This window comes from Perca fluviatilis, chromosome 7 (assembly GCF_010015445.1).
Source record: "Perca fluviatilis chromosome 7, GENO_Pfluv_1.0, whole genome shotgun sequence".
In the NCBI taxonomy this organism is placed as follows: Eukaryota; Metazoa; Chordata; class Actinopteri; order Perciformes; family Percidae; genus Perca; species Perca fluviatilis.
Genome location: NC_053118.1, coordinates 28,539,573 through 28,563,484, shown reverse-complemented (window position 1 = coordinate 28,563,484; position 23,912 = coordinate 28,539,573). Strand labels below are relative to the sequence as shown.

The following is a 23,912-nucleotide window of genomic DNA, read 5'->3' as shown; positions in this document are numbered from 1 at the left end:
GAATAAACAGTTTGTTGAGAACAGTGCCTACAGATATTGCACAATATCAACTAGAAAGAAGTCCCAGAAAAAAACAAATATGCAGAAGTGCTTCTGCAGAGGCTGCATACAGCTGAAATGGGGAAGTAGCGAAAGCAGTTTTCTAGTTGAATCTTTTGGTTCTTAGTGTACTGGCATCACGCAACTCTCTGCACATATTGGCTTGTAATACAGACCATTACAGCTGTAGGCTATGTGTTATGTATATAACATACAGTACGTTGTTCCATATTAATACTTGAAAAGTCACGTCAAAGCACATGAGAAGTGTTCAGTGCTTGTACTGGGTTGCCGGTTTCTCAAGATAACAGCATTCCTTCGGAAAAGTTATGTGTGGGGGACACATTACTTCCCTTATTCAAAAACTTTCACATTACTTCACAGTCATGGATAGGATCAAAAACCTAAACCAGCAAACAAACAAACTCTTTTAAAGGCGCAACTTTGTAATTAGATATATGACACATGCTGTGATATTATGAGTTTATAAATTCATAAAAGCCTGTCAGTCTCAGGAGAGGAGAAATGTTGCTGAGCGGTGTGTGGGGAAATGTCCTGAAACCTTATTATTGCACAAAAAGGGAAGAAATAGAAAAGTGAGGAGAAGAAGAGGCAGTGCAAAGCAGAAACACTCAGCCGAAACCACTGTGGAGAGAAGAGAGCTGGAGTGCGAGACAGAGAGGTAAAACGCAACATTTATATTTATGTTTAAAATGTCTTTTTGGACTGTAATTAGAAGTTGTTGACTGATAAATTGTTCCCTACCTAATTTCTTTAATTTTTTGTATTAAACATTGACTTTTCTGGATTTTCTGGAAGTAAAGGTGGATTGTGTTGGAATAAGAATGATGATTAATTTTTTTGTATTTGTCGAAAAGTTCACGTACAATATATAGGACCTTTCGAGAACAATTATTGTCACAAAGAGCTTTACCGTAACAAATGTCAGGGCAGTCACACCCCTGGGTAAACAAGTTTAATCTTGCAACTACGGAATAACTGAACTTGCAAGATCCTGTTTTAAGATCTGTGATGTCAGCTGTGGAGCTTCCTGTGCTTCAGTCTCTGTGTTTACTGCATTTTCAGTGTATGATTTGTCCTGTGGAGGTAGACACTGACTGACTCAATCACCAAATCAGGATGTTTGTTCTCATCTGGGCAACTCTGCTCTTCTCTATGAGAGACACAGGTATGCATCTTTATTATAATCTTGTTATGATGACAACATTAAAGAACCAGATAAAAATATTTAGCCATGATAATATCCTTTTTATAAATGTTTTCGTGACATACTTCCAAATTACAAGTATTTAGTTTTTCCCACCAGCTCATTAGTAGCACACCTCGCAGCATCCATTAACTTGGAAACACAGTAGCAGTCTTTCTTTATAATTCATCAAATATTATGGTGCAATGTCAAAATCTAAATATCCCCTGTCATTTTTTTTTATGAACAGGTGCATCAGTGGGGGGAACAGAATTCTGTGATAATAGATTCTGTATCACTCTTAGTGAAGGAGAAATAAGAGCAGAGGCTGGACTCTGTGTTATGATACCGTGTTCTTTCACCACCAGTGATGACTTTACACCCCAACATATAGTTTGGTACAAATGTGAACCATCCAAAACAAAATGTGCTGATTCAGACATCATATTCCACACTAACAAGAACAACAACAAAACTCAGTCTGGGTTCAAAGGACGAGTGTCACTGTTGGAGCCTGATGTGAGTTGGAGGAACTGCAGCATCATCGTCAATGACCTCACTGAATCAGACTCTGGATCATATCAGCTCAGAGTTAATGGTTACCTGAATGGGAGGAAAGATGGATTTACATTCTCTCCAAGAACAACTGTCTCTGTTAAAGGTATGAAGAGCTACGACAACTATAAACATTGACAATGTTATTTTTTGTGCTTATGAATGGCACCATAATGATTGGTGTATTTACAGTCTTAATGGAGCATGAAGTAATGTTTGGCATGTGTCGACCTCTTAGGGCCACCAGTAGGAAGTGCAGCAGTTCTTGATTTAACTGTTACTTATTGCTCCATTGAAATGTTTAACAAATAATCTGATTATTTTAGCCCAAATACCCATCATGCACACTACACTGTGCAGACTACAGTACAGTATGTGTGGTGCTTCCCAGTGTACTGTAAACATTACATAAAAAACACACTAATATGACAAGACGTTATTCAATTCCTTCCTAGTAACTGGAGAAGTTCTTGATTTAACTGTTAATTATCCCCCCTCTCAGTGGTGGAAGAAGTATTCAGATCCTTTACTTAAGTAAATGTACTAATACCCACACTGTTAAAAACACTCTGTTGCAAGTAAAAGTCCTGCATTTTACTTCAGTAAAAGTATGTAAGTATTATCAGGAAAATGTACTTAAAGTATTAAAAGTAAAAGTACTCAATTAAAAAAAACTTACGTTTTAGAAAGTTGAAATTATCAAAACTGTTCTATCAATCAACTAAGTGTTTAATCGTCTAATCATTTCATATGTACTTGTAGGTGTATATATTGTTGGATAGTTTTATTTATAATAAAACATAGTATTTTAAAAACTCCATGTGTTTTGTGTGCAAAAATCTTAATTTGTAAAGTAACTACTAAAACTTTCAGATTAATGTAGTGGAGTAACAAGTACAATATTTCTCTGTGAGATGTAGTGGAGTAGAAGTAGAAAGTGGCATGAAAAGAAAAGACTCAAGTAAAGTAAAAGTACCTCAAAATTGTACTTAAGTACAGTACTTGAGTGAATGTACTTAGTTACATTCCACCACTGCCCCCACTGAATTGTTTTACAAATAATATGATTATTTTAGCCCAAATTGAAGTTGATAATGACCTCCAGGCTGCTCTCCTGATTCCACTCATGGACTGCTCTCCCTTTAGGTCTGACCCAGAAGCCCACAGTGATGATTCCTCCTCTGACAGAGGGACAGCAGAGCACACTGAGCTGCACTGCTCCTGGTCTCTGCTCTGGATCTGTTCCTGAAATCAGCTGGACGTGGAGAGGAGCAGGAGAGAAGGACTCTCACATCACAGGAAACATCACTGCTTTCAGGACTGAGAATCTGACTGCTGTCACTCAGAGACACAGCTCAACCCTGACCTTTAACTCTTCAGCTGAACACCACGGCACCGATGTCAGCTGTAAGGTCAGCTTCACCAACAACATCACTACAGAGGAGACTGTCACTCTGAATGTGACCTGTAAGTAAAACATGCTGTACTTTATTCTCACTTCATCTAAAATGTTTGTTTGGAGAAATGTGTGCTCTCATGTAATTTCTGATGTTTTTTTCAAAACTGTGTAGGATTTAACAGCATGTTCGTGCAGGAAGGTTTGGAATTTAGGGGCGCTAAACTCTAATTTTGTCTCATAGATGTAAAGGAAGTTACAGTCACTGGGAATACAAATGTGAAGGAGGGTGAGACTCTGATCCTGAGCTGCAGTGTTGAAAGTTTCCCTCCATCTCTCATCAAGTGGTATACATCTTCTGACAGAAACATGCAAAACGGAACAGAAACAAACCTGCAACACGACATTTTAACTGACCTGCAGAACGAAACTGAGACCTTCCTGCAGGAAAACAACACTTTGGTCATCTCTAACATGACAACTACAAATTCTGGACAGTACATCTGCATTGCAAATCATCTGAACAACACCCTGGTGAAAAAAGTTGATGTAACAGTGATATGTAAGTACATTGAACAACTGTACATTTCCTGTAGTATTTTACTCTTTCTTTTAACTAGAGAACTGAACCTATTAACTCTGTTTAGAGCAGAGAACAACCTTAAATAGCTGTCCAAATTCATCCTGAATAACTTTCACAGCTCATCTGCACCAGGGGCATTTCTAGGACTTGAGGAGGTTCGGGGCTTAGCCTGGACTCATTTAAATAAACTGAATGCAGTGCAAAATGGCGATTGGCTTGTCCAGCTTGTTAATAGCCGGTGTATGTTCATTTTAGCTGGCCAGTTTGTAGATGTAATTTAGATGGCGCCAACATTTGGCCTAATCATAACTGGCCTGCCATCCCAAAGGCCAAGTTTTTTTTCCCAGATTTGTGTTGTGACAAATACAGCATGGTCAGACCATTTTTTTTTTTTTACAAAAATTATAATAAAATAGCCCCAGAATGGCACATGCAAATTAAGAAGAAAAGTATTTTCCAATGCACTCGCAGTTCTTCTTTTATTGTAGAACTCATGGTAGAACTGTGACTTTGTCCAGTTTATTTTCCCGAGGTAAAAAGAACGGGCAGCTACGTGCGGGGTCTGACCATGCTGTATTTGTTGCTATCACCCTTATATATATGTCAATGCTATCACCTAACAACCGTCTCTCCGGGAGGAAAGCTGTGAAAGGTGTAATTTTCGGAGGAATCATAGCCAAATCAGTCTAATACATTGATGCCGTTAACACAAAGTTTAGGAGCGCAATACTACTGATTTAGTTTGAAGTTCCTGTGACGTTTCCAGTCTATGGTTCAGACTCAAACACACAGAGCTCTGAAGCAGATCTCTGCGTCGCTTAGTATCCACTCTTGCTGTGAAAAGCTGTGCAGCTTCTGATTTATGGATGTGCTCTGCTGTCAAAATGCTGCTGCAGATGTGTCGCGTTTGTGCTCTGTGTATTTCTGCTGTAGTTTCGGTTTTACACCTCCGATGTAGAGCAGCTTACAGCCACTTCCCTAAACTTTGTCTCATTCAGAGACTAGAGACCCAAACGGGGCAGGTAGATTATTTTCTCAAATATAGTGACTGAATTTTTGTAATAGCCTATTATTTTCTCAAAATATCACGACTCCTCCAAATCTCAGAGAACACAGATGGGATGAGTTATATTTTGAATGTGCACAAAGTTTTGGACATGAGTAGAAATCTTGCTCAAACATCTGAAATATTACAGTTCAGGGGTTTATTAATAAATTAAAATTAATAATGTATCATTGAGGTGAATAACTGTCATATGCACATTGAATTAAGTACTTATTGATCAAAATGTTTGGGGGCTGACCCCCAGACCCCCCACATCATAAGTCACCACACAAATATGGAATCAAAACCTTGGCCTTTGGGTTGCCAGGCCAGTTATGATCAGGCCAAATGTTGGTTCCATCTAACTTACATCTACAAACTGGAAGCTAAAATGAACATACACCGGCTATTAACAAGCTGGGCAAGCCAATTGCTGTTTTGCATTGCATTCACTTCATTAAAATGGGTCCGGGCTAAGGCCTGAACCTCCTCAAGTCCTAGGAAAGGCCCTGGCACTGGCAGACAATGCAAAAACATTTACACTTTCTTCATATGTGTGTATATTACGTACATCACATACTCCATACTATATATGACACTGCTGTGTAAATATTTTATGTACATTGTATTTATTATTCAGACTCATACCTATATAACTGCATTTATTTGTAGCACTTCTAAAATGACACAATAATACCTCGAGAATTTTTTTTGTGTTGTATTTGCACTACACTAACCTGCATGCATGTATATATGACAGATATTCCCACACTTTATGTATATGTTCTATAATATTGTAAACTGCAATGTATGTATGGACTTGGTCTTCCATATTTTCTAAATTACTTAAATGTATTCTGTCATACATTTAATTTGAACAAAATCTTTTATCGGTTTCCGAACCCTTTAAGGTATTTCAACTTCAAATAACTTGTTTAAAATGTTCTTCACAGATAAGAGGAAATGTGTAATCACTGGGGACACAACTGTTAAGGAGGGAGATGCTCTGAATCTGACCTGCAGTGTTGAAAGTTTCCCTCCGTCTCACATCACATGGACTGTACTGGGTTCCAACACAAACCTACACATTGGACCTGATACTCACCTGCAGAACAACACTGGATCAGCCACACTCGTCATCCCTAACGTGACGGCGGAATATTCTGGACAGTACATCTGTACAGCACAACACCTGAACACAACTGTGGCTGCATATGCTGACGTAACTGTGACTTGTAAGTAGACTCTACTAATCTTTCTGAAAGGAAAATGTACGTTCACGTTTCACACCATCAGCATTTAGTTGGGATGTTGGGATTCTGCTTGTGTGTTTACAGGGTTTTCAACAGTCTTAAAAAACTCTGAATGTGAGGTTCAGTCGGAGGTTCTGACCTGCGTGTGCATCAGTGAGGGGTTTCCTTTACCCACCATCACATGGCCGCTGTTGAAGAACCATGCTGAGTACTCTGTCATCACCACAGTGTCACACGACACAGTCAACAGCACCGTCACCCTAACTGTAAAAGACCACAGCAACACTTCTGTTGAGTGTGTCAGCAGCAATCATAATGGAGAAGTAAAAGCAAACCTCATCATCCAATTAAAGATGTCAGAACAACCGGGTACGTGATTATAACCACATCACTTGAGCTACTGTAGACCTCTAGTTTATATCATCTTTAGTACCTCATTTCTTCTTGTTGACCTTTTGTATTTGAACAACCATTGAGCAAGCTGTCAAAGAAATGAACTATAGCATGTATGTTAGCGTTCAGAACAACATAGAAAAACATTTTTTTTCTTTTGTTTCTCTTGTTTGCAGCTAAATCCAAAGAGTTATTAAACATTGTTTCGTGGCTGGAAGTCATCATTGCCTTTTTGATTGGGTTACTTCTTTCAACGGTCCTTTGCTGTTTGGCAAAAAAATGCCACAGGTACACCATTAAATCCAATAATTAATTCCTGGTTTTGTTTGTGGATTATCTTCATAAATAAATGTAAATAATTTGTCACTGTTTTATATTTTTCTCCAGAAAAAAACAAAAGAGCTTTGGAAATCTGGATGAGACTCTAGAGATGGTGACCAGTCAAGACAATCCACTGGTATATATACACACACACACACACACACACACACACACACACACACACACACACACACACACACACACACACACACACACACACACACACACACACACACACACACACACACACACACACACACACACATTAGTTTTCTTCTGAATTGTCCCCAATATTAAATGTAGTATTTTAGATGGGTAAGTTTGGCTTTTGTTGTTAAAAATGTTGAACAACAAATTTCTTGGAGATATAATCCCCCTCTCAACAAATACATATATGGACATTACATTTTAGTTAATTCAACAATACAAAAAACCCAGCACATAAAGTAAGGAGGAGGTTGGGTTAGTCAAAAGAGCAGCAGACTTCTAGATAGAAGTGTAAGATTTTAAAGGCTGCCTAATCCACCTGCATGAATGTGATTGGACGTTACTAGTCAGCTCGTAGCCAAGCAGCTGATGAATATGAGCCACTGATGATGAAGCATGAATGAAGCAGCCGTTGCCAGTCAACGCAAGCAAACACAACTGTGAGGTTCCTAAAATAACTCGATACTTTACTAAGTTGAGACTTGCAGACTTGAGATGCTGTATATTCTATCAAAGTCAACACCATGCCTGCTCTAATAGTCAGGCCCCTTTTTGTCACTTTGCAGTGCAGTTGTATGTACAGACTGATCTGTAAAACAGTAATCTCACAATGATAAAAGGAAACGCACATTGTGACGGATTATAGTATCTCCAACCAGTTTTAAGTCTTTTTCTATCAGTACGGAAATGGATACCAAAACAGTAAAAGTGAAAGATTATGGTATGATTTGAAAACAAAAATAGTTGGCATTAATGTGTATGTATTCCAGATATAGATTTTACACCCATTTTGATGCATGCTGTAGCTGCAGAATGAGTGGTATAATTTATGTTTTACCTGACAGATAGCTGCTGGTCAAGCAGTGGAAGATGATCAGACCTACTACCAAGAGGCATCTGAAGGAGAAGAAGAAGCTGTGGCCAAAGAGCAAGCAGCCCCTGATCTCAATGGTGGACCACAAGATGTGGAGTACGCCAGCATTGATTTCTCCTTGTTGAAAACAAAGAATCCCAGGACGGCAGCAAAGAACCTAGAGACCACGGAGACAGAGTACGCTGAAATTAAGAAAGAAGTAAAAGAGGAAATAGAAGACAATGGCGGAGAGGAAGGTGATGTGTTGGAAGGCAAAGATGAAGAGGCGACGATCGAGGATGATGAGGAGATAGAACAGTTTGTTCCTGAAGAGGAGGAAGGGGAGGACATGGCTGTGTACTCTAATGTGAAGGATATTATGGGTGAGATTTGAGGACGCTTACATCAAGTCTCTTTGCTCTCATCAGTTGTGATGGATTGATCCAATGGACTGATGATGGATTGTTATTGTGACAAATCAAGGTCCTGTAAGCGGTTTCTACAACAGAGGTGTGATATTCAAACGACCAAATTCAGCCTGTGGTAACCGGAAGTGACCAAGACACTTCACTCCTCTACCTGTTAGGGGCTATGCAAATTCATTCATTCAACTAAGGGTGCACTGAAAGTTAGACAGAATTTTTAGAAAGTGTTATTGTGTTAACTTTTCATCAACTTTACAGATAGGTTTACCTGCATCCTCTCAGCTCTGAGAGCTGAAGTGTACTTTAGTTTGTTAGTTATTATTTAATGAAGATAATTATGTGCCTTAAGTGTCCCTGTGGTCAGTCCAAATCCCTTCTGAATGGCCCGCACTTCTCTGCCTAGTGCAGAGGTGTCTCTTTTTTAGCATAGCTCAAGAGATGGTAACGTTGGTCTTGTCTGCTTGGCAGTGGGTCGGACCACGTGGTTTAGACTGAAATATCACAACAACTATTGGATGGATTGCCTTGACATCTGACATCATGAGTGTCTACAGTAAAGAAACTCAAAGGATATATTGACATTTTTTCAAGTCTATCTCTATATAGTACTCACATGCACATATGTATATTGAAAGAGTTAGATCCCCTCATAAAGCAATTCCAATGTGAAAGAAGGAAAAAATCTACAGCCCAAAATGCATTCCAAATATCAACCAAAGCTAATTTGAGGCTTTAGTAGAACTGAGTTAGACAAATAAAGTGTGTATCTTCTTAATTGCAGACATTTTGATCTAGATATGGGGATGTAAGTATTGTTTCAAGACAGACTCAAAAAAATATGGTCTCCTTAAAACTGGAGTGACATTGTGCATATTTTTATGTAAAACTTTAAGGATTGTTAAATTACAAATTACAGGTCGGTATGCCGTCTTTAGTTTTTTATTTAATCTGCTTTTTTAAACCAATAAAACGCTTGGCCTGATTTGTCTCTATAGCCCTGTTAGTGTTCTTGTTTAAGAAGTCATAGATTACTTCCCTTTTTTAATGTGTACAGGAATTAACTTGACTCACAGTACTAAGAATGAGCATTATCTGGCACATCTTCTTAACCGAAAGCCCACTTGCTTCTACTTAGGATGAACTCATGGAATTGTCAGTAAGAACAAAGCCTTTCATACTTTTAGTACACATTGCAATGTTTTCATGTTCTATATAAATGTTCAATATACAGCCATATATAACTGATAAGGACAAAATTGTTGTCAGTTCCTTGCTAAAAACAGTTATACTATTGCACCTAAAGTGTCAATGGGAAGTTATTAGAGAATACAGTGATGCCTTATAAGGCGATATTTAAATGAATAAGGACTTCTGATAATCTTTTCTGAGAACACAACTTAAAGATGTTGCAAAATAAACTATAAACCAAAATAACACAATGTTATAAATATAGATGTGGTTTAAAAAAGGCTGCATGCAGTTTGAATTAAGATCTATGATTTAGAAAAAATGCTTTTCATGCAGGTATTTAATAGACTTAAACAATGACTGGAGTTGTCTTTTTTTCATACATGAATAAACTAATGATTAAAATAATGACTAGCTTCGTCAACTGGCCAGATATTAACCAGTTATACAGACCACTCACATGAACGCACATTTCACTATGCACATCATGTATTATGCATTACAATGTAGAAGGATAATTGGTAGATAGGATCGTTGGTTTGTTAAGATGACAACATTTTCTAAATGCACACATATATGGTACTTCCCCCTTCTTAAAGTGTCTCACCCCTTCACAGTCGTGAAGATGGTCAAAAAACAAACTTATTCAGTGTCAAAGTTGCACATTAACAACATGATATATTTCATATACCTGTACATATATTTTTGAAATGTTAGCTCTTACTGTGGCAGTCTAAGGAGAGCCAGCAGTGTGTAGAGAAACTTCCTGGAAACTTGCTGTAGCGCAAAAAGGGAAGAAGTACAAAAGGAAGAGGAAGAGTCAGAGACATTCAGCAGAGACCACTGTGGAGAGAAGAGAGCAGCAGAACAAGACAAAAAGAGGTAATAAAACATTTACCTTGTTTTCAGATCCTCGCTTGTAAACTAAGGTGTGCATTTAACTCGGATTTTGGGGGATTGTAGATAGAGCTGCTACAGATAAAGTTTATTTAGCAGTTTTATAGAAAAGATATTACAAAGTTCTTGGAAATTAAACATTTTGTGAGACTCACAAGAAGATGTTAGCCACATTTTTTATTGTGACTACAGAAAAGGTGATCATGCAACATCCTGTATTTAAATCTGTGCTGTCAACCGCAGGGATGTTTCTTGTCCAGTTTCATAACCTGAAACATTTTAATTTTTATAATATTTGTGTCTCTAAAAGGAATAGACGGACTGTGCCAATCATTGAATCAGGATGTTTGTTCTCATCTGGGCAACTCTACTCTTCTCTGTGAGAGGCACAGGTATGCATCTTTATTATAATCTTGTCATGATGCCAACATTAAACATACAATATCAATAAAATGGTTAGCAATAATTTGCCATAATCAATTTCCTTATTATAGCTTTCCCCTTCCTCTATTGACTCACTTGGAATCTGGGATAAATGGTAATAACTATAGTTATGTAATTGACTCTTGTTTATCAACAACAGTATAAATAAAGAAAAATGTTGCCGCTTAACTTCCGTTGTATGTTTACGCTGCTGACAACAGCAGTTATATAAAAAAGACAGTAGTAGCCTTTCTTCCTTTTTTAATTAAATACCATGGTGTGTTGTCAAAATGTAACTATCCTCTGTCCCTTTTTTTCTTTTACTGTTTACATTCAACAGATGCATCAGTGGGACAAACAACAGTTGCTGAACTCAACATCACTACAGAGGAGACTGGGACTCAGAATGTGACCTGTGAGTAGAACATACCCTACATACCATACCGTACTTTATTCTCACTTCATCCAAAATGTTTGTGAAGAGATGTGACCTTGTGTAATGTATGATGATTTTCTGGGCTGTATAAAATGTTATAACATCAACTGTATTCTAGCAGGAACATTTAGGGGTGTTATAACATTGAATACAGTGTATTACTTTGTTTCATAGATGTGAAGGAAGTTAAAATCACTGGGGATACAAGTGTGAAGGAGGGTGAGACTCTGAATCTGACCTGTAGTGTTGAAAGTTTCCCTCCATCTCTCATCACCTGGACTAAACTTGGCTTGAGCGGAATCCTGAACAATGACATTGGAACAGCCACACTTGTCATCCCTAATGTGACAGCAGAATATTTTGGACAGTACATATGCACAGCAAAACATCAGGACAACACCCTGACGAAAGAAGTAAACATAACAGTGATATGTAGTACACAGTAAAACTGTTCTTTCACACGCTTATTATGGTATTTTAAGGTTTCCAGGTGGTTTTCAGCCTGAGTTTGGAACCACATAACAATTTGTGTGAGGTAAATTATAAAAGTCTGTTTAAATGTTGTCTTGAAGATGCAAAGAAACCTGTGATCACTGGAATGACAACCGTTAAAGAAGGTGAGGCTCTAAATCTGACCTGCGGTGTTGAAAGTTTTCCTCCATCTGTTATCACGTGGACTAAACGTGGTTCCAACAACAACCTGCAAAAAGAAACTAGAATCATCCTGCAGAATGACACGGGATCAGCCACTCTTGTCATCCTTAATGTGACAGCAGAATATTCTGGACAGTACATGTGCACAGCAAAACATCAGGACAACACCCTGACGGAAGAAGTAAACATAACAGTGATATGTAAGTACACAGTAAAAGATTTGTAGTTGTATTTTTCATCATAGGGTAACTGAAACTCATACAGAGAACACCCTTTCCTAAATCTCCCTGAATGCATGCTGATTAACGTTCACATGTATCTCACGTTCACATGTAACGTCACAGAGATCTGAGGTTAATTGCTCCTCAGATCTCTGCAGGGTAAATCCAGACAGCTAGCTAGACTATCTGTCCAGTCTGAGTTTTCTGTTGCACAACTAAAACAGCTTTTGAACGTACACGTTCCACCACAAGAAGTTCCTTCCCGAGGATATTTTGCAGTGGCAATGGAGCTCTGTTCGGTGCTCCGCCCGAGACGGTTGTGATTGGTTTAAAGAAATGCGAATAGACCAGAGCATGTTTTTCTTTTCTATCTGTATGTTTGCTGTGTTGTTGAGATTCTTCTTTTGTGTCTGTAGCTTGTCACTAGGAAGAAATAAAGAACCTTACGATAAAAAACAATGAGTTAAAACCAGAGGGTAAGTGTTAACAACTGAAATACCTCCCCAACTCTAGACCACGGTTTTAAGACATCATTGCCTCATTTAAAAAATGCTTTTAATAGTAGGCAGCAGTGATCACAATTGTTACTTTTTTTTAAACAATTTGTTTCTCGTTCTTTTGATTCCAGATCCACTCATGACATTTTTCATAACTTTACATAAACATCCGCAAGTCATCATTGCATTTATGATTGACTCTTGTTTACCAACATTAGTATAACACATTATGCTAGAAATTGTAAAAAAAAAAAAAAAAAAATGTGATCCAATAGAGTACATTTGAACATTGTTGAATCATTTCAACTGAACTTTTATGTAATTTTTTATATCACTCATTAACAGGTTTGTAAATTGGTTTTGTGTACATAACACCGTGGCCATTTAGTGCACAGTATTAAAGGTGCAATATGTAATATTGTGTGTAATACTGGCAGCTAGCGGTTAAAATAGTTACTGCACTATCAATTCAAAATACTGGAGAGTCGTTTCCCCCGCCCCCTCCTGCCCAGACTCGAAGTTCACGGGGGTTGCCAGGCTGAGACCGCAGCATTCACAACAACGTTGCTAGACACTTTTCTCACATAGCCAGACATTACTCCACAGCACAGCGGAGTAGCTAACGTTAGATGCTGGCTATATTGACAGTCATAAAAGCCCGTGCTCACGCGGAGCTCTGTAACCAACTGACAGACACACTTTTTCAGCTTAAAATTACAGTATGAACCGCTAAAAACACAACAACCTCACCGTCCTCTCCACACGCCAGTCAGGCACACTTCCTCGGCTTAGAATTACAATACGAAACGCTAAAAATACCACTACCTTACCGACGGAACACACTTCATTGGCTTAGAATTATGGCAAAAATCGCTAAACACACTGCAAACTCACAGTCCTCTCTTTCCGATTTACAGCCCCCCTCTCGTGGTTTAAAATAACTCACCGTTGTCGGCTCCAGCCGCTGACGAGGCTACACGCTGTATACAGCCGTGGGCTGCTTGCCTGGTTCTCCGGTAACGTTAACAGGTAGCAGGGTTAGCATGGCGGCGTTAGCCAGGACCAGTCGGGATCACTTTTGTGAGTAACCAACTCGGGTACTCTAGCTATATAATTCAATGTGAGAACACAAATGTTGAAATGACAAAAAATGCCCGTCCCTAGTAGCTGTGATAAATTAGCCTGAAGCTAATGCTTACCGGTTCAGGAGAAAATAAGCCAACTCTGCGTCCTTTTGGGCTCTAAGCTGTCTCCATCTTTCAAATACATCTCCATTATTTACCAGGGGGTTGTTATGTCTCTGGTCACGCAACTGTTAGAAACATGCTGTTTTCTTTTTTTTAGGTCAAGTAGAATATATCTCCATTGATCCTGTTTGTTTGTTTGCTGCTTTCATGGCTGTACTAACGTTACAGCTGTAGCGCGCTGGGTTTACGTTTTTACAGGTATATCTGGCAACCCGGCCTTGCTGTCAAACTGGGCCGTTGATAACAACACACAGATCAAAACATAAACATAAATTCCGTCACGGAATGTAAATTTCAAAAAGAAAAAATACTGAAATTAGCATTGTTGTCAGAAAAGATAGTATTTCAGTTTAACATGTTTCCTTAATATCTGATGAGGCATTGGTGTCATTTTTGGATTTATTACAGTACAAATATTACATATTGGACCTTTAATATAACACTTGAGACTTGTATTCAAATTACATTATGTAATTTCTAAAAGCAGATGGACCAAGTGCAGTGCTTCCATGGGCTGTCGCTGTTGCTGTTGTATCTCTCATTGTGAATGTCATCTGCATTATCCTCTTGATGTTGCTGTGGTATGTTACTGAATTACTTAATTTCATGTTTTGCAGGCTCTGTTATTGCAATAGAGACTTTTACATCATGTATCTTTTTCTTTTCTCCACAGGAACACACGAAAAAAGGTGAAACCAAACCAAGAGGACAGGACTTACATGTCATTGCGGAAAACCGACCTATCACCAGAGTATGATGTCATTGCCCAACCTCTTAACTAGCTCGTGTCAGCTTCCAGTAAGTGCTGTAGAAGATTTTTTTTATTCAACATGTTAGATTATCTCAATATTACCTGTCTTAGGAGTTATTTCAAATGTAACTAACTTATATTTTGCTTTATAAAGTATTATTTAGCTTACATTTCATGAACCTTTATAAGTCCACTAGGCACGTCTTATTTTACAATGTCTTGTTTAAATTGCACACCACACCTTGATTTCTAGTATAATAATAAGTCTAGTCATCTGTTGTAGCTGGGCTCTACAGTATCTCACAAAAGTGAGTACACCCCTCACATTTTTAATCATCATCCCATCTTTTAATGGGACAACACTGAAGAAATTACACTTTGCTACAATGTAAAGTATTAAGTGTACAGCTTAACAGTGTAAATGTGCTGTCCCCTCAAAATAATTCAACACACATAATGTCTAAACCGCTGGCAACAAAAGTGAGTACACCCCTAAGTGCAAATGTCCAAATTGGGCCCAAAGAGTTAATATTTAGTGTGGCCACCATTATTTTCCAGCACTGCCCTCCCTCCATGGAGTTCACCAGAGCTTCACAGGAATCCTCTTCCACTCCTCCATGATGACATCACGGAGCTGGTGGATGTTAGAGACCTTGCGCTCCTCCACCTTTCGTTTGAGGATGCCCCACAGATGCTCAATAGGGTTTAGGTCTGGAGACATGCTTGGCCTGTCCCTCACCTTTACCCTCAGCTTCTTTATCAAAGCAGTGGTCCTCTTGGAGGTGTGTTTGGGGTCGTTATCATGTTGGAATTCTGCCCTGCGGCCCAGTCTCCGAAGGGAGGGGATCATGCTCTGCTTCAGTAGGTCACAGTACATGTTGGCATTCATGGTTCCCTCAATGAACTGTAGCTCCCCAGTACCGGCAGCACTCATGCAGCCCCAGACCATGACACTCCCACCACCATGCTTGACTGTAGGCAAGACACTTGTCTTTGTACTCCTCACCTGGTTGCCGCCACACATGCTTGACACCATCTGAACCAAATCACCACCCCTTCAACCTCTGCAGCAATGATGGCAGCACTCATACGTCTGGATATGGGATATGACGCTGAGCACGCACACTCAACTTCTTTGGTCGATCATGGCGAGGCCTGTTCTGAATGGAACCTGTCCTGTTAAACCGCTGTACGGTCTTGGCCACCGTGCTGCAGCTCAGTTTCACGGTGTTGGCAATCTTCTTATAGCCTAGGCCATCTTTATGTAGAGCAACAATTCTTTTTTTCAGATCCTCAGAGTTCTTTGCCATGAGGTGCCATGTTGAACTTCCAGTGACCAGTATGAGAGTGTGAGAGCGATGACACAAAATTTAACACACCTGCTCCCCATTCACACCTGAGACCTTGTAATTTGATATTTATTTTATATTATATTGTATTTGATAGTAACAATGTTTATCAGATATTATTGTGATTGCAACTGTATCTTTAACAGTGTCTCTGGCATATATTCTGTAAGACCTAAAAAGATTATTTTTGCAGCATGGTGACATTTAGTTTGTCACGTATCACAAAAAATGAAAATTCATTATGGCTACAAATATTTGTCTGAGACTAGCCTCTTTCTGACCAAGTAGTTACAGGAACGTAGTTATAGGAACAGTCCACATCTAAACCGTTCTAACTACTCTTCCCCCAAAACCGGTTTTCAATTTGCATTCACACTGGCCAAGTGACCATAGGAACTAACCTTTTGTTATTATAATCACAGCCATCTAACCACCACTACGCGGAAAAAGGAAAAGACCCGGCCCTGAAGTAGGAACTGAAAGAGTTACAGGAACTGTGGCCAGAGGAATTTAATAATCTCCAAATTGGTCCAGTCGGAAGAGGAGAAAAAAAAGGGTTCTAGGAACTGCAAAAATCCCTCCGGTCGGAAAGAGGCTTAATGTGGCACATTTTATTACCACTCCATTATGAAATAAAATGCAAATCAAAAAAGTTATTGTTAAGATATTCCCATAATGAATAAATAATCATTTTCAACTTCACAGAATGTTGAAATGTTGTATTCTCTGTTGATGAATGAAGGATTCATAAATGTTGTCAGTGGTAGGGCATCATGCTAGACCTGCAACTTAGACTTGTTATTCAAAACATAATTTGTTACAGTACCACTCAACACACAAAAAAGTGTTGCAGATGTGAACCTGACTTAGAGAGAAACCAATATGCTATATATATTATGTTTGTGATTAGGCAGTGTCTGTTACAGTGTCTCTCACCTGTATGTTACAACACATCATTTCCAACTACTCTCTGCAATGTTTAGTTTATGCAGTTGGTGTGTAATATGCACACATACAGTATGTTAGTTGACTGTGACTGAATTGTTGACCGTTATTTACTAATAGCTCAAAGTGTGAAGTGTGTGGACTGTTAGTGACCATACAAGACATGGTTGATGGACATTTTGCCAACATAAAAACAAGTCACAGTTCTTGCTAAGTAGTGTTAAAACACACTGAAACACACCTTCTCCTCTCTTCTGTAGCCTTCCTGAGGTGGGGATATCCAGCCTTAGCTGCCTGTAACATAAAATAAACGTTTTGCATGCTAAAGTGATTTAACATTATAAAACATGTTAGGCTACTGTTGTAGTATGTAAAATGTCATGAGCTAATCTAAACTATTTTATTTATTTAAATATATTGTAATTTATAGGCCTTAACAAGTGAAAAGTACAAGTAGGCTACTTTGCGTGAGAACAAATGAGTACGAGACAAAATACAGTGCCCCCCACCCTGGCGGGTGTTGTGGAAAGAAGAGGGGGCCCAAGAAGGAACGTATAAGAGATGAGGGGAAGAATAGATCGGGGCTCACAAAGTTTGACAGTCTAGAGATACGTGGACCGGCTCTGGCTTTTTGTCTGTTGCTAGGGAAACGTAGTCTCTGCGTGCTTTGTGATCCTGCAGATGCTGGACTGATTAAACAAATGTATTATAGACTAATGTCTTATCGTCTTATTTGGCTCTTCCTTAGGATCAATGTAATTCCAATTTCACAAATGCTCGGGATATATACTAGGTCTTTTATTTGGAGTCAGACACATTGTCCCAAAAGGGGGACACAGAGAACACTTCTCACCACTTGTCAATGATAAAGTCACATCTTCAGCAATTGTGTGATTTTGGATAGTTTGTAGCCAGGTAGTTGGTAGCTACTGATTTTACTCCCATCCTTTGCATTTTCTTGCTTTTCACCGCTCAAATTACTTAGGCTACATTTTGGCTATTTTTATTATGCCAAAGATGAGGTGTGTAAGTTATGTATTTAATATACAGTACAGGCCAAAAGTTTGGACACACCTTCTCATTCAATGCGTTTCCTTTATTTTCATGATTATTTACATTGTAGATTCTCACTGAAGGCATCAAAACTATGAATGAACACATATGGAATTATGTACTTAACAAAAAAGTGTGAAATAACTGAAAACGTGTCTTATATTATAGATTCTTCAAAGTAGCCACCCTTTGCTTTTTTTGATAACTCTGCAAACCCTTGGTGTTCTCTCAATGAGCTTCATGAGGTAGTCACCTGAAATGGTTTTCACTTCACAGGTGTGCTTTGTCAGGGTTAATTAGTGGAATTTTGTCCCTTATTAATAAAAAAGCAAAGGGTGGCTTCTTTGAAGAATCTAAAATATAAGACATGTTTTCAGTTATTTCACACTTTTTTGTTAAGTACATAATTCCATATGTGTTCATTCATAGTTTTGATGCCTTCAGTGAGAATCTACAATGTAAATAGTCATGAAAATAAAAAGGAAACGCATTGAATGAGAAGGTGTGTCCAAACTTTTGGCCTGTACTGTATGATGATAAATGTCATGTTGACAAGTCTGATAGCCTATATGGTTTGACAGCCACATTTTGCCCTGTTAAGGACATGTCTGACTTCTCCATATTGTTTTCCATATAAATACTGTATAATGTTATAGACTATACATAGCCTATACTGTACATATCTACCCACTCCATGTTTATCTATTTAATATTTTTTCTTTGTACTATTTATATATTGTTTACACTTACATAAACACTTGTAGATAGAGGGTAGACATACATTTGTAGATTTTATTTTGTTGTTGGTCATTGGTGCCTTTGACATATTTTTATATGTATATTTATAAAAACACCTATTTTTTCACATACTTGTGTACATAATAGTCCTAACCCTAATAAATGTGGAATGAATGAAAAGCACTGCCTACAATCTTTGTCTGTGTGCTGAATGGCGTACTTTTCTCTGCCTGACAGCGTTATATGTGTAATATGTTTTTGGGTACAGCACATTTTATGAAACAAAAAATATAAGGGTACCTCTGTGCCGCCGATACCTCTGACTTTGCCATGCAACCGGCACAGAGCACAGAGCCCAAACAAAATCACAGACGCACTACTGACAGTCTAGTCTCGCATTGCCAACTTCCTTCACAGCGCTCCAGAGGAAGGTCTGGCTAGTCCATACAACATTGAAAAAGGTGCTCTGGTTCATTGGCATTTCTTTAAACCAATCACAATTGTCTTGGGTGGGGCTGTACTTCATCTGTCACAAGTGATCATTTTAATGCATGACAAAAGCAATGCTAATTTGACTGCCATCACTTAACTATCTGCACATATTAGCTTGTAAAACAGACCATTACAGCTGTAGGCTATGTGTTATGCATATAACATAAGTGGTTCCATATTAATACTTGAAAAGTCACATAAAAAGCACATGAGAAGTGTTCAGTGCTTGTACTGGGTTGCCGGTTTCTCAAGAAAAAAAATCCCACACATATCTTCCCTTATTCACAAACTTTCACATGACTTCACAGTCATGGATAGGATCAAAAAACCTAAACCAGCAAACAAACAAACTCTTTTCATCATTCAATGTTACTGCAACTTTGTAATTTGACACACATGCTGTGATATTATGAGTTTATAAATTCATAAAAGCCTGTCAATCTCAGGAGAGGAGAAATGAGCGGTGTGTGGGGAAACGTCCTGAAACCTTATTGTTGCACAAAAATGGAAGAAATTGAAAAGTGAGGAGAGGAAGAGGCAGTTCAGAGCAGAAACACTCAGCCGAAACCACTGTGGAGAGAAGAGAGCTGGAGTGCGAGACAGAGAGGTAAAATGCAACATTTATATTTATGTTTAAAATGTCTTTTTGGACTGTAATTAGAAGTTGTTGACTGATAAATTGTTCCCTAACTAATATATTTTTTTAAATATTGACTTTTCTGGATTTTCTGGAAGTAAAGGTGGATTGTGTTGGAATAAGAGTGATGACTAATTTGTTTGTATTTGTCGCAGTTGGTGCATTCAGTAAATGATTCTGGGTGCCCAAAGCTGCAGTTAGCTGTAAAGATTATCATAGGGAAAGTTCACTTGCAGTATATAGGACCTTTTGAGAACAATTATTGTCAAAAAGAGCTTTACCGTAACAAATGTCAGGGCAGTCACACCCCTGGGTAAACAAGTTTAATCTCGCAACTACGGAATGACTGAACTTGCAAGATCCTGTTTTAAGATCTGTGATGTCAGCTGTGGAGCTTCCTCTGCTTCAGTCTCTGTTTACTGCATTTTCAGTGTATGATTTGTCCTGTGGAGGGAGACACTGACTGACTCAATCATCAAATCAGGATGTTTGTTCTCATCTGGGCAACTCTGCTCTTCTCTGTGAGAGACACAGGTATGCATCTTTATTGTAATCTGGTATGATGGCAACATTAAAGATTTGAACAAATCAGATAAAAATATTTAGCCATGATAATATCCTTTTTATATATATTATGGTGCAATGTCAAAATCTAATTATCCCCTGTCTCTGTTTTTATGAACAGGTGCATCAATGGTTGGGAACAGAATTCTGTGATAAAGGATTGTTGTATCTCTCTTAGTGAAGGAGAAATAAGAGCAGAGGCTGGACTCTGTGTTGTGATACCGTGTTCTTTCACCACCAGTTATTACTTTACACCCCAACATATAGTTTGGTACAAATGTGAACCATCCAAACCAAACTATGCTGATTCAGACATCATATTCCACACTAACAAGAACAACAACAAAACTCAGTCTGGGTTCAAAGGACGAGTGTCACTGTTGGAGCCTGATGTGAGTCGGAGGAACTGCAGCATCATCGTCAATGACCTCACTGAGTCAGACTCTGGATCATATCAGCTCAGAGTTAATGGTTTACTGTATTGGAATACAGATGGATTTACATTCTCACCAAGAACAACTGTCTCTGTTAAAGGTATGAAGAGCTACAACAACTATAAACATTGATGATGTTCATTTTTGTGCTTATGAACGGCACCATAATGATTGGTGTATTTACAGTCTTAATGGAGCATGAAGTAATGTTTGGCGTGTCGACCTCTTAGGGCCACCAGTAGGAAGTGCAGCAGTTCTTGATTTAACTGTTACTTATTGCTCCATTGAAATGTTTAACAAATAATCTGATTATTTTAGCCCAAATACCCGTCATGCACACTACACTGTGCAGACTACAGTACAGTATGCATGGTGCTTCCCAGTGTACTGTAAACATTAAATAACATAAAAAAAACACATTCATATGTACTAATACCACACTGTTAAAAATACTCTGTTACAAGTAAAGGTCCTGCATTGAAAATATTACTTCAGTAAAAGTATGTAAGTATTATCAGGAAAATGTACTTAAAGTATTAAAAGTAAAAGTACTCAATTACATTTTTTTTTTAGAAAGTTGAAATGATCAAACCTGTTATATCAATCAACTAAGTGTTTAATCGTCTAATCATTTCATATGTACTTGTAGGCGTATATATTGTTGGATAGTTTTATTTATAATAAAACATTGTATTATTTTGTGTGCAAACATCTTAGTTTGTAAAGTAACTACTAAAGCTTTCAGAATTATGTAGTGGAGTAAAAAGTACAATATTTCTCTGTGAGATGTAGTGGAGTAGAAGTAGAAAGTGGCATGAAAAGAAAAGACTCAAGTAAAGTACAAGTACCTCAAAATTGTACTTAAGTACAGTACTTGAGTGAATGTATTTACATTCCACCACTGCCCCCACTGAATTGTTTTACAAATAATATGATTATTTTAGCCCAAATTTAAGTTGATAATGACCTCCAGGCTGCTCTCCTAATTCCACTCATAGACTGCTCTCCCTTTAGGTCTGACCCAGAAGCCCACAGTGGTGATTCCTCCTCTGACAGAGGGACAGCAGAGCACATTGAGCTGCACTGCTCCAGGTCTCTGCTCTGGATCTGTTCCTGAAATCAGCTGGACGTGGAGAGGAGCAGGAGAGAAGGACTCTCACATCACAGGAAACATCACTGCTTTCAGGACTGAGAATCTGACTGCTGTCACTCAGAGACACAGCTCAACCCTGACCTTTATCTCTTCAGCTGAACACCACGGCACCACTGTCAGCTGTAAGGTCAGCTTCACCAACAACATCACTACAGAGGAGACTGTGACTCTGAATGTGACCTGTAAGTAAAACATACTGTACTTTATTCTCACTTCATCTAAAATGTTTGTTTGGAGAAATGTGTGCTCTCATGTAATTTCGGATGTTTTTTTTATAAACTGTGTAGGATTTAACAGCATGTTCTTGCAGGAAGGTTTGGAATTTAGGGGCGCTAAACTCTAATTTTGTCTCATAGATGTAAAGGAAGTTACAGTCACTGGGAATCCAAGTGTGAAGGAGGGTGAGACTGATTCTGAGCTGCAGTGTTGAAAGTTTCCCTCCATCTCTCATCAAGTGGTATACATCTTCTGACAGAAACATGCAAAACGGAACAGAAACAAACCTGCAAAACGACATTTTAACTGACCTGCAGAACGAAACTGAGACCTTCCTGCAGGAGAACAATAAAATGGAGACTTTGGTCAGCTCTAACATGACAACTACAAATTCTGGACCGTACATCTGCATTGCAAATCATCTGAACAACACCCTGGTGAAAAAAGTTGATGTAACAGTGATATGTAAGTACATTGAACAACTGTACATTTCCTGTAGTATTTTACTCTTTTTAACTAGGGAACTGAACCTATTAACTCTGTTTAGAGCAGAGAACAACCTTAAATAGCTGTCCAAACTCATCCTGAATAACTTTCACAGCTATGCACTAGGGGCGTTTCGAGGACTTGAGGAGGTTCGGGGCTTAGCCCGGACCCATTTAAATAAACTGAATGCAGTGCAAAATGGCGTTTGGCTTGCCCAGCTTGTTAATAGCTGATGTTCATTTTAGCTGGCCAGTTTGTAGATGTAATTTAGATGGCGCCAACATTTGGCCTAATCATAACTGACCTGCCATCCCAAAGGCCAAGTTCTTTTTTTTCCAGGTTTGTGTGGTGACAAATACAGCATGATCAGACCCCTATTCTATTCGCCTCGGAAAAATAAACTGGACAAAGTCACAGTTCTACCATGAGTTCTACAAAAAAAACAATGTAGGAACTGCGAGTGCGTTGGAAAATAATTTCCTTCTTAATTTGCATGTCCCATTCTGGGTTTTTTTTATTAGAGAGAGAGCGAGAGATCCGGGGCTATTCATAAAACATTCGGGGGTATAGCCCCAAATCGGCTGACGCTGCCTCTGCTCTGCACCTTTTTAGTTAATAATGGAAATACATTTTAAAAAGTCCTTGGACCTATAGAGGCATTGGGAAGGCGTGTAGGTAGTTCTTAGCCTCACTAGAGCCACATGTTTTAAATAATTAAATAATATCAATTAAATATATAAATTAAAAGTCCAAACTCCGCAGTTATGGGGACAGAGCATTCTCCAGTACAGCTCCCAGGCTCTGGAACTCCCTCCCCCAAGAGATCCACACCTCTGAGTCCCTCACCATCTTCCAATCTCGCCTCAATACCCATCTCTTCACCACTGCCTATCCCTAGCCCCACGCCCCTTCCCTTTTCATCTGTGCCTGAAATCTTGTTTTGTTTTGTTTGTTTGTCTTTATTTATCCAAACCTACCCTGTAAAGCGACTTTGAGTTCATGAAAAGCGCTATATAAATTCAATTTATTATTATTATTATTAATAAATAAAGAATTTTGTACTCTGCAGTGGCACTAGCCAGAGGCGTTGTTTTGCCTTGGCGTCCCTATACAGTCCAGAATGTTTTATGAATAACCCCAGATCTCTCTCTCTCTCTTTTTTTTTTTTTTTTTTTTTTTACAAAAATAAGTATAATAGAATAAAATAGCCTCAGAATGGCACATGCAAATTAAGAAGAAAAGTATTTTCCAATG

The 23,912-nt window shown here is 38.5% G+C and overlaps 3 protein-coding genes across 3 annotated transcripts; all 3 read left to right on the top strand.

The window, feature by feature from the left end:
• Positions 1-573: 573 nt before the first annotated feature.
• LOC120562551 (sialic acid-binding Ig-like lectin 10) lies at positions 574-9,269 on the top strand. The gene is made up of 10 exons (XM_039806287.1): positions 574-721; positions 1,126-1,228; positions 1,497-1,907; positions 2,948-3,268; positions 3,442-3,759; positions 5,779-6,060; positions 6,163-6,447; positions 6,648-6,759; positions 6,859-6,928; positions 7,845-9,269. Exons 2-10 carry the CDS (start codon positions 1,180-1,182, stop codon positions 8,244-8,246), a joined length of 2,250 nt encoding a protein of 749 aa, XP_039662221.1. The 5' UTR covers positions 574-721; positions 1,126-1,179; the 3' UTR covers positions 8,247-9,269.
• Positions 8,818-17,596, top strand: LOC120562436 (basement membrane-specific heparan sulfate proteoglycan core protein-like). The gene is made up of 10 exons (XM_039806149.1): positions 8,818-8,830; positions 10,249-10,347; positions 10,673-10,754; positions 10,857-10,900; positions 11,126-11,200; positions 11,396-11,653; positions 11,794-12,075; positions 14,325-14,421; positions 14,514-14,638; positions 15,150-17,596. The coding sequence occupies exons 1-9, from the start codon at positions 8,818-8,820 to the stop codon at positions 14,620-14,622; spliced, it is 1,059 nt and encodes a 352-aa protein (XP_039662083.1). The 3' UTR covers positions 14,623-14,638; positions 15,150-17,596.
• On the top strand, positions 15,737-22,570 carry LOC120562435 (sialic acid-binding Ig-like lectin 14). The gene is made up of 5 exons (XM_039806148.1): positions 15,737-15,780; positions 15,881-15,940; positions 20,491-20,903; positions 21,818-22,138; positions 22,313-22,570. Exons 1-5 carry the CDS (start codon positions 15,737-15,739, stop codon positions 22,384-22,386), a joined length of 912 nt encoding a protein of 303 aa, XP_039662082.1. The 3' UTR covers positions 22,387-22,570.
• The last annotated feature ends 1,342 nt before the right edge of the window (positions 22,571-23,912 follow it).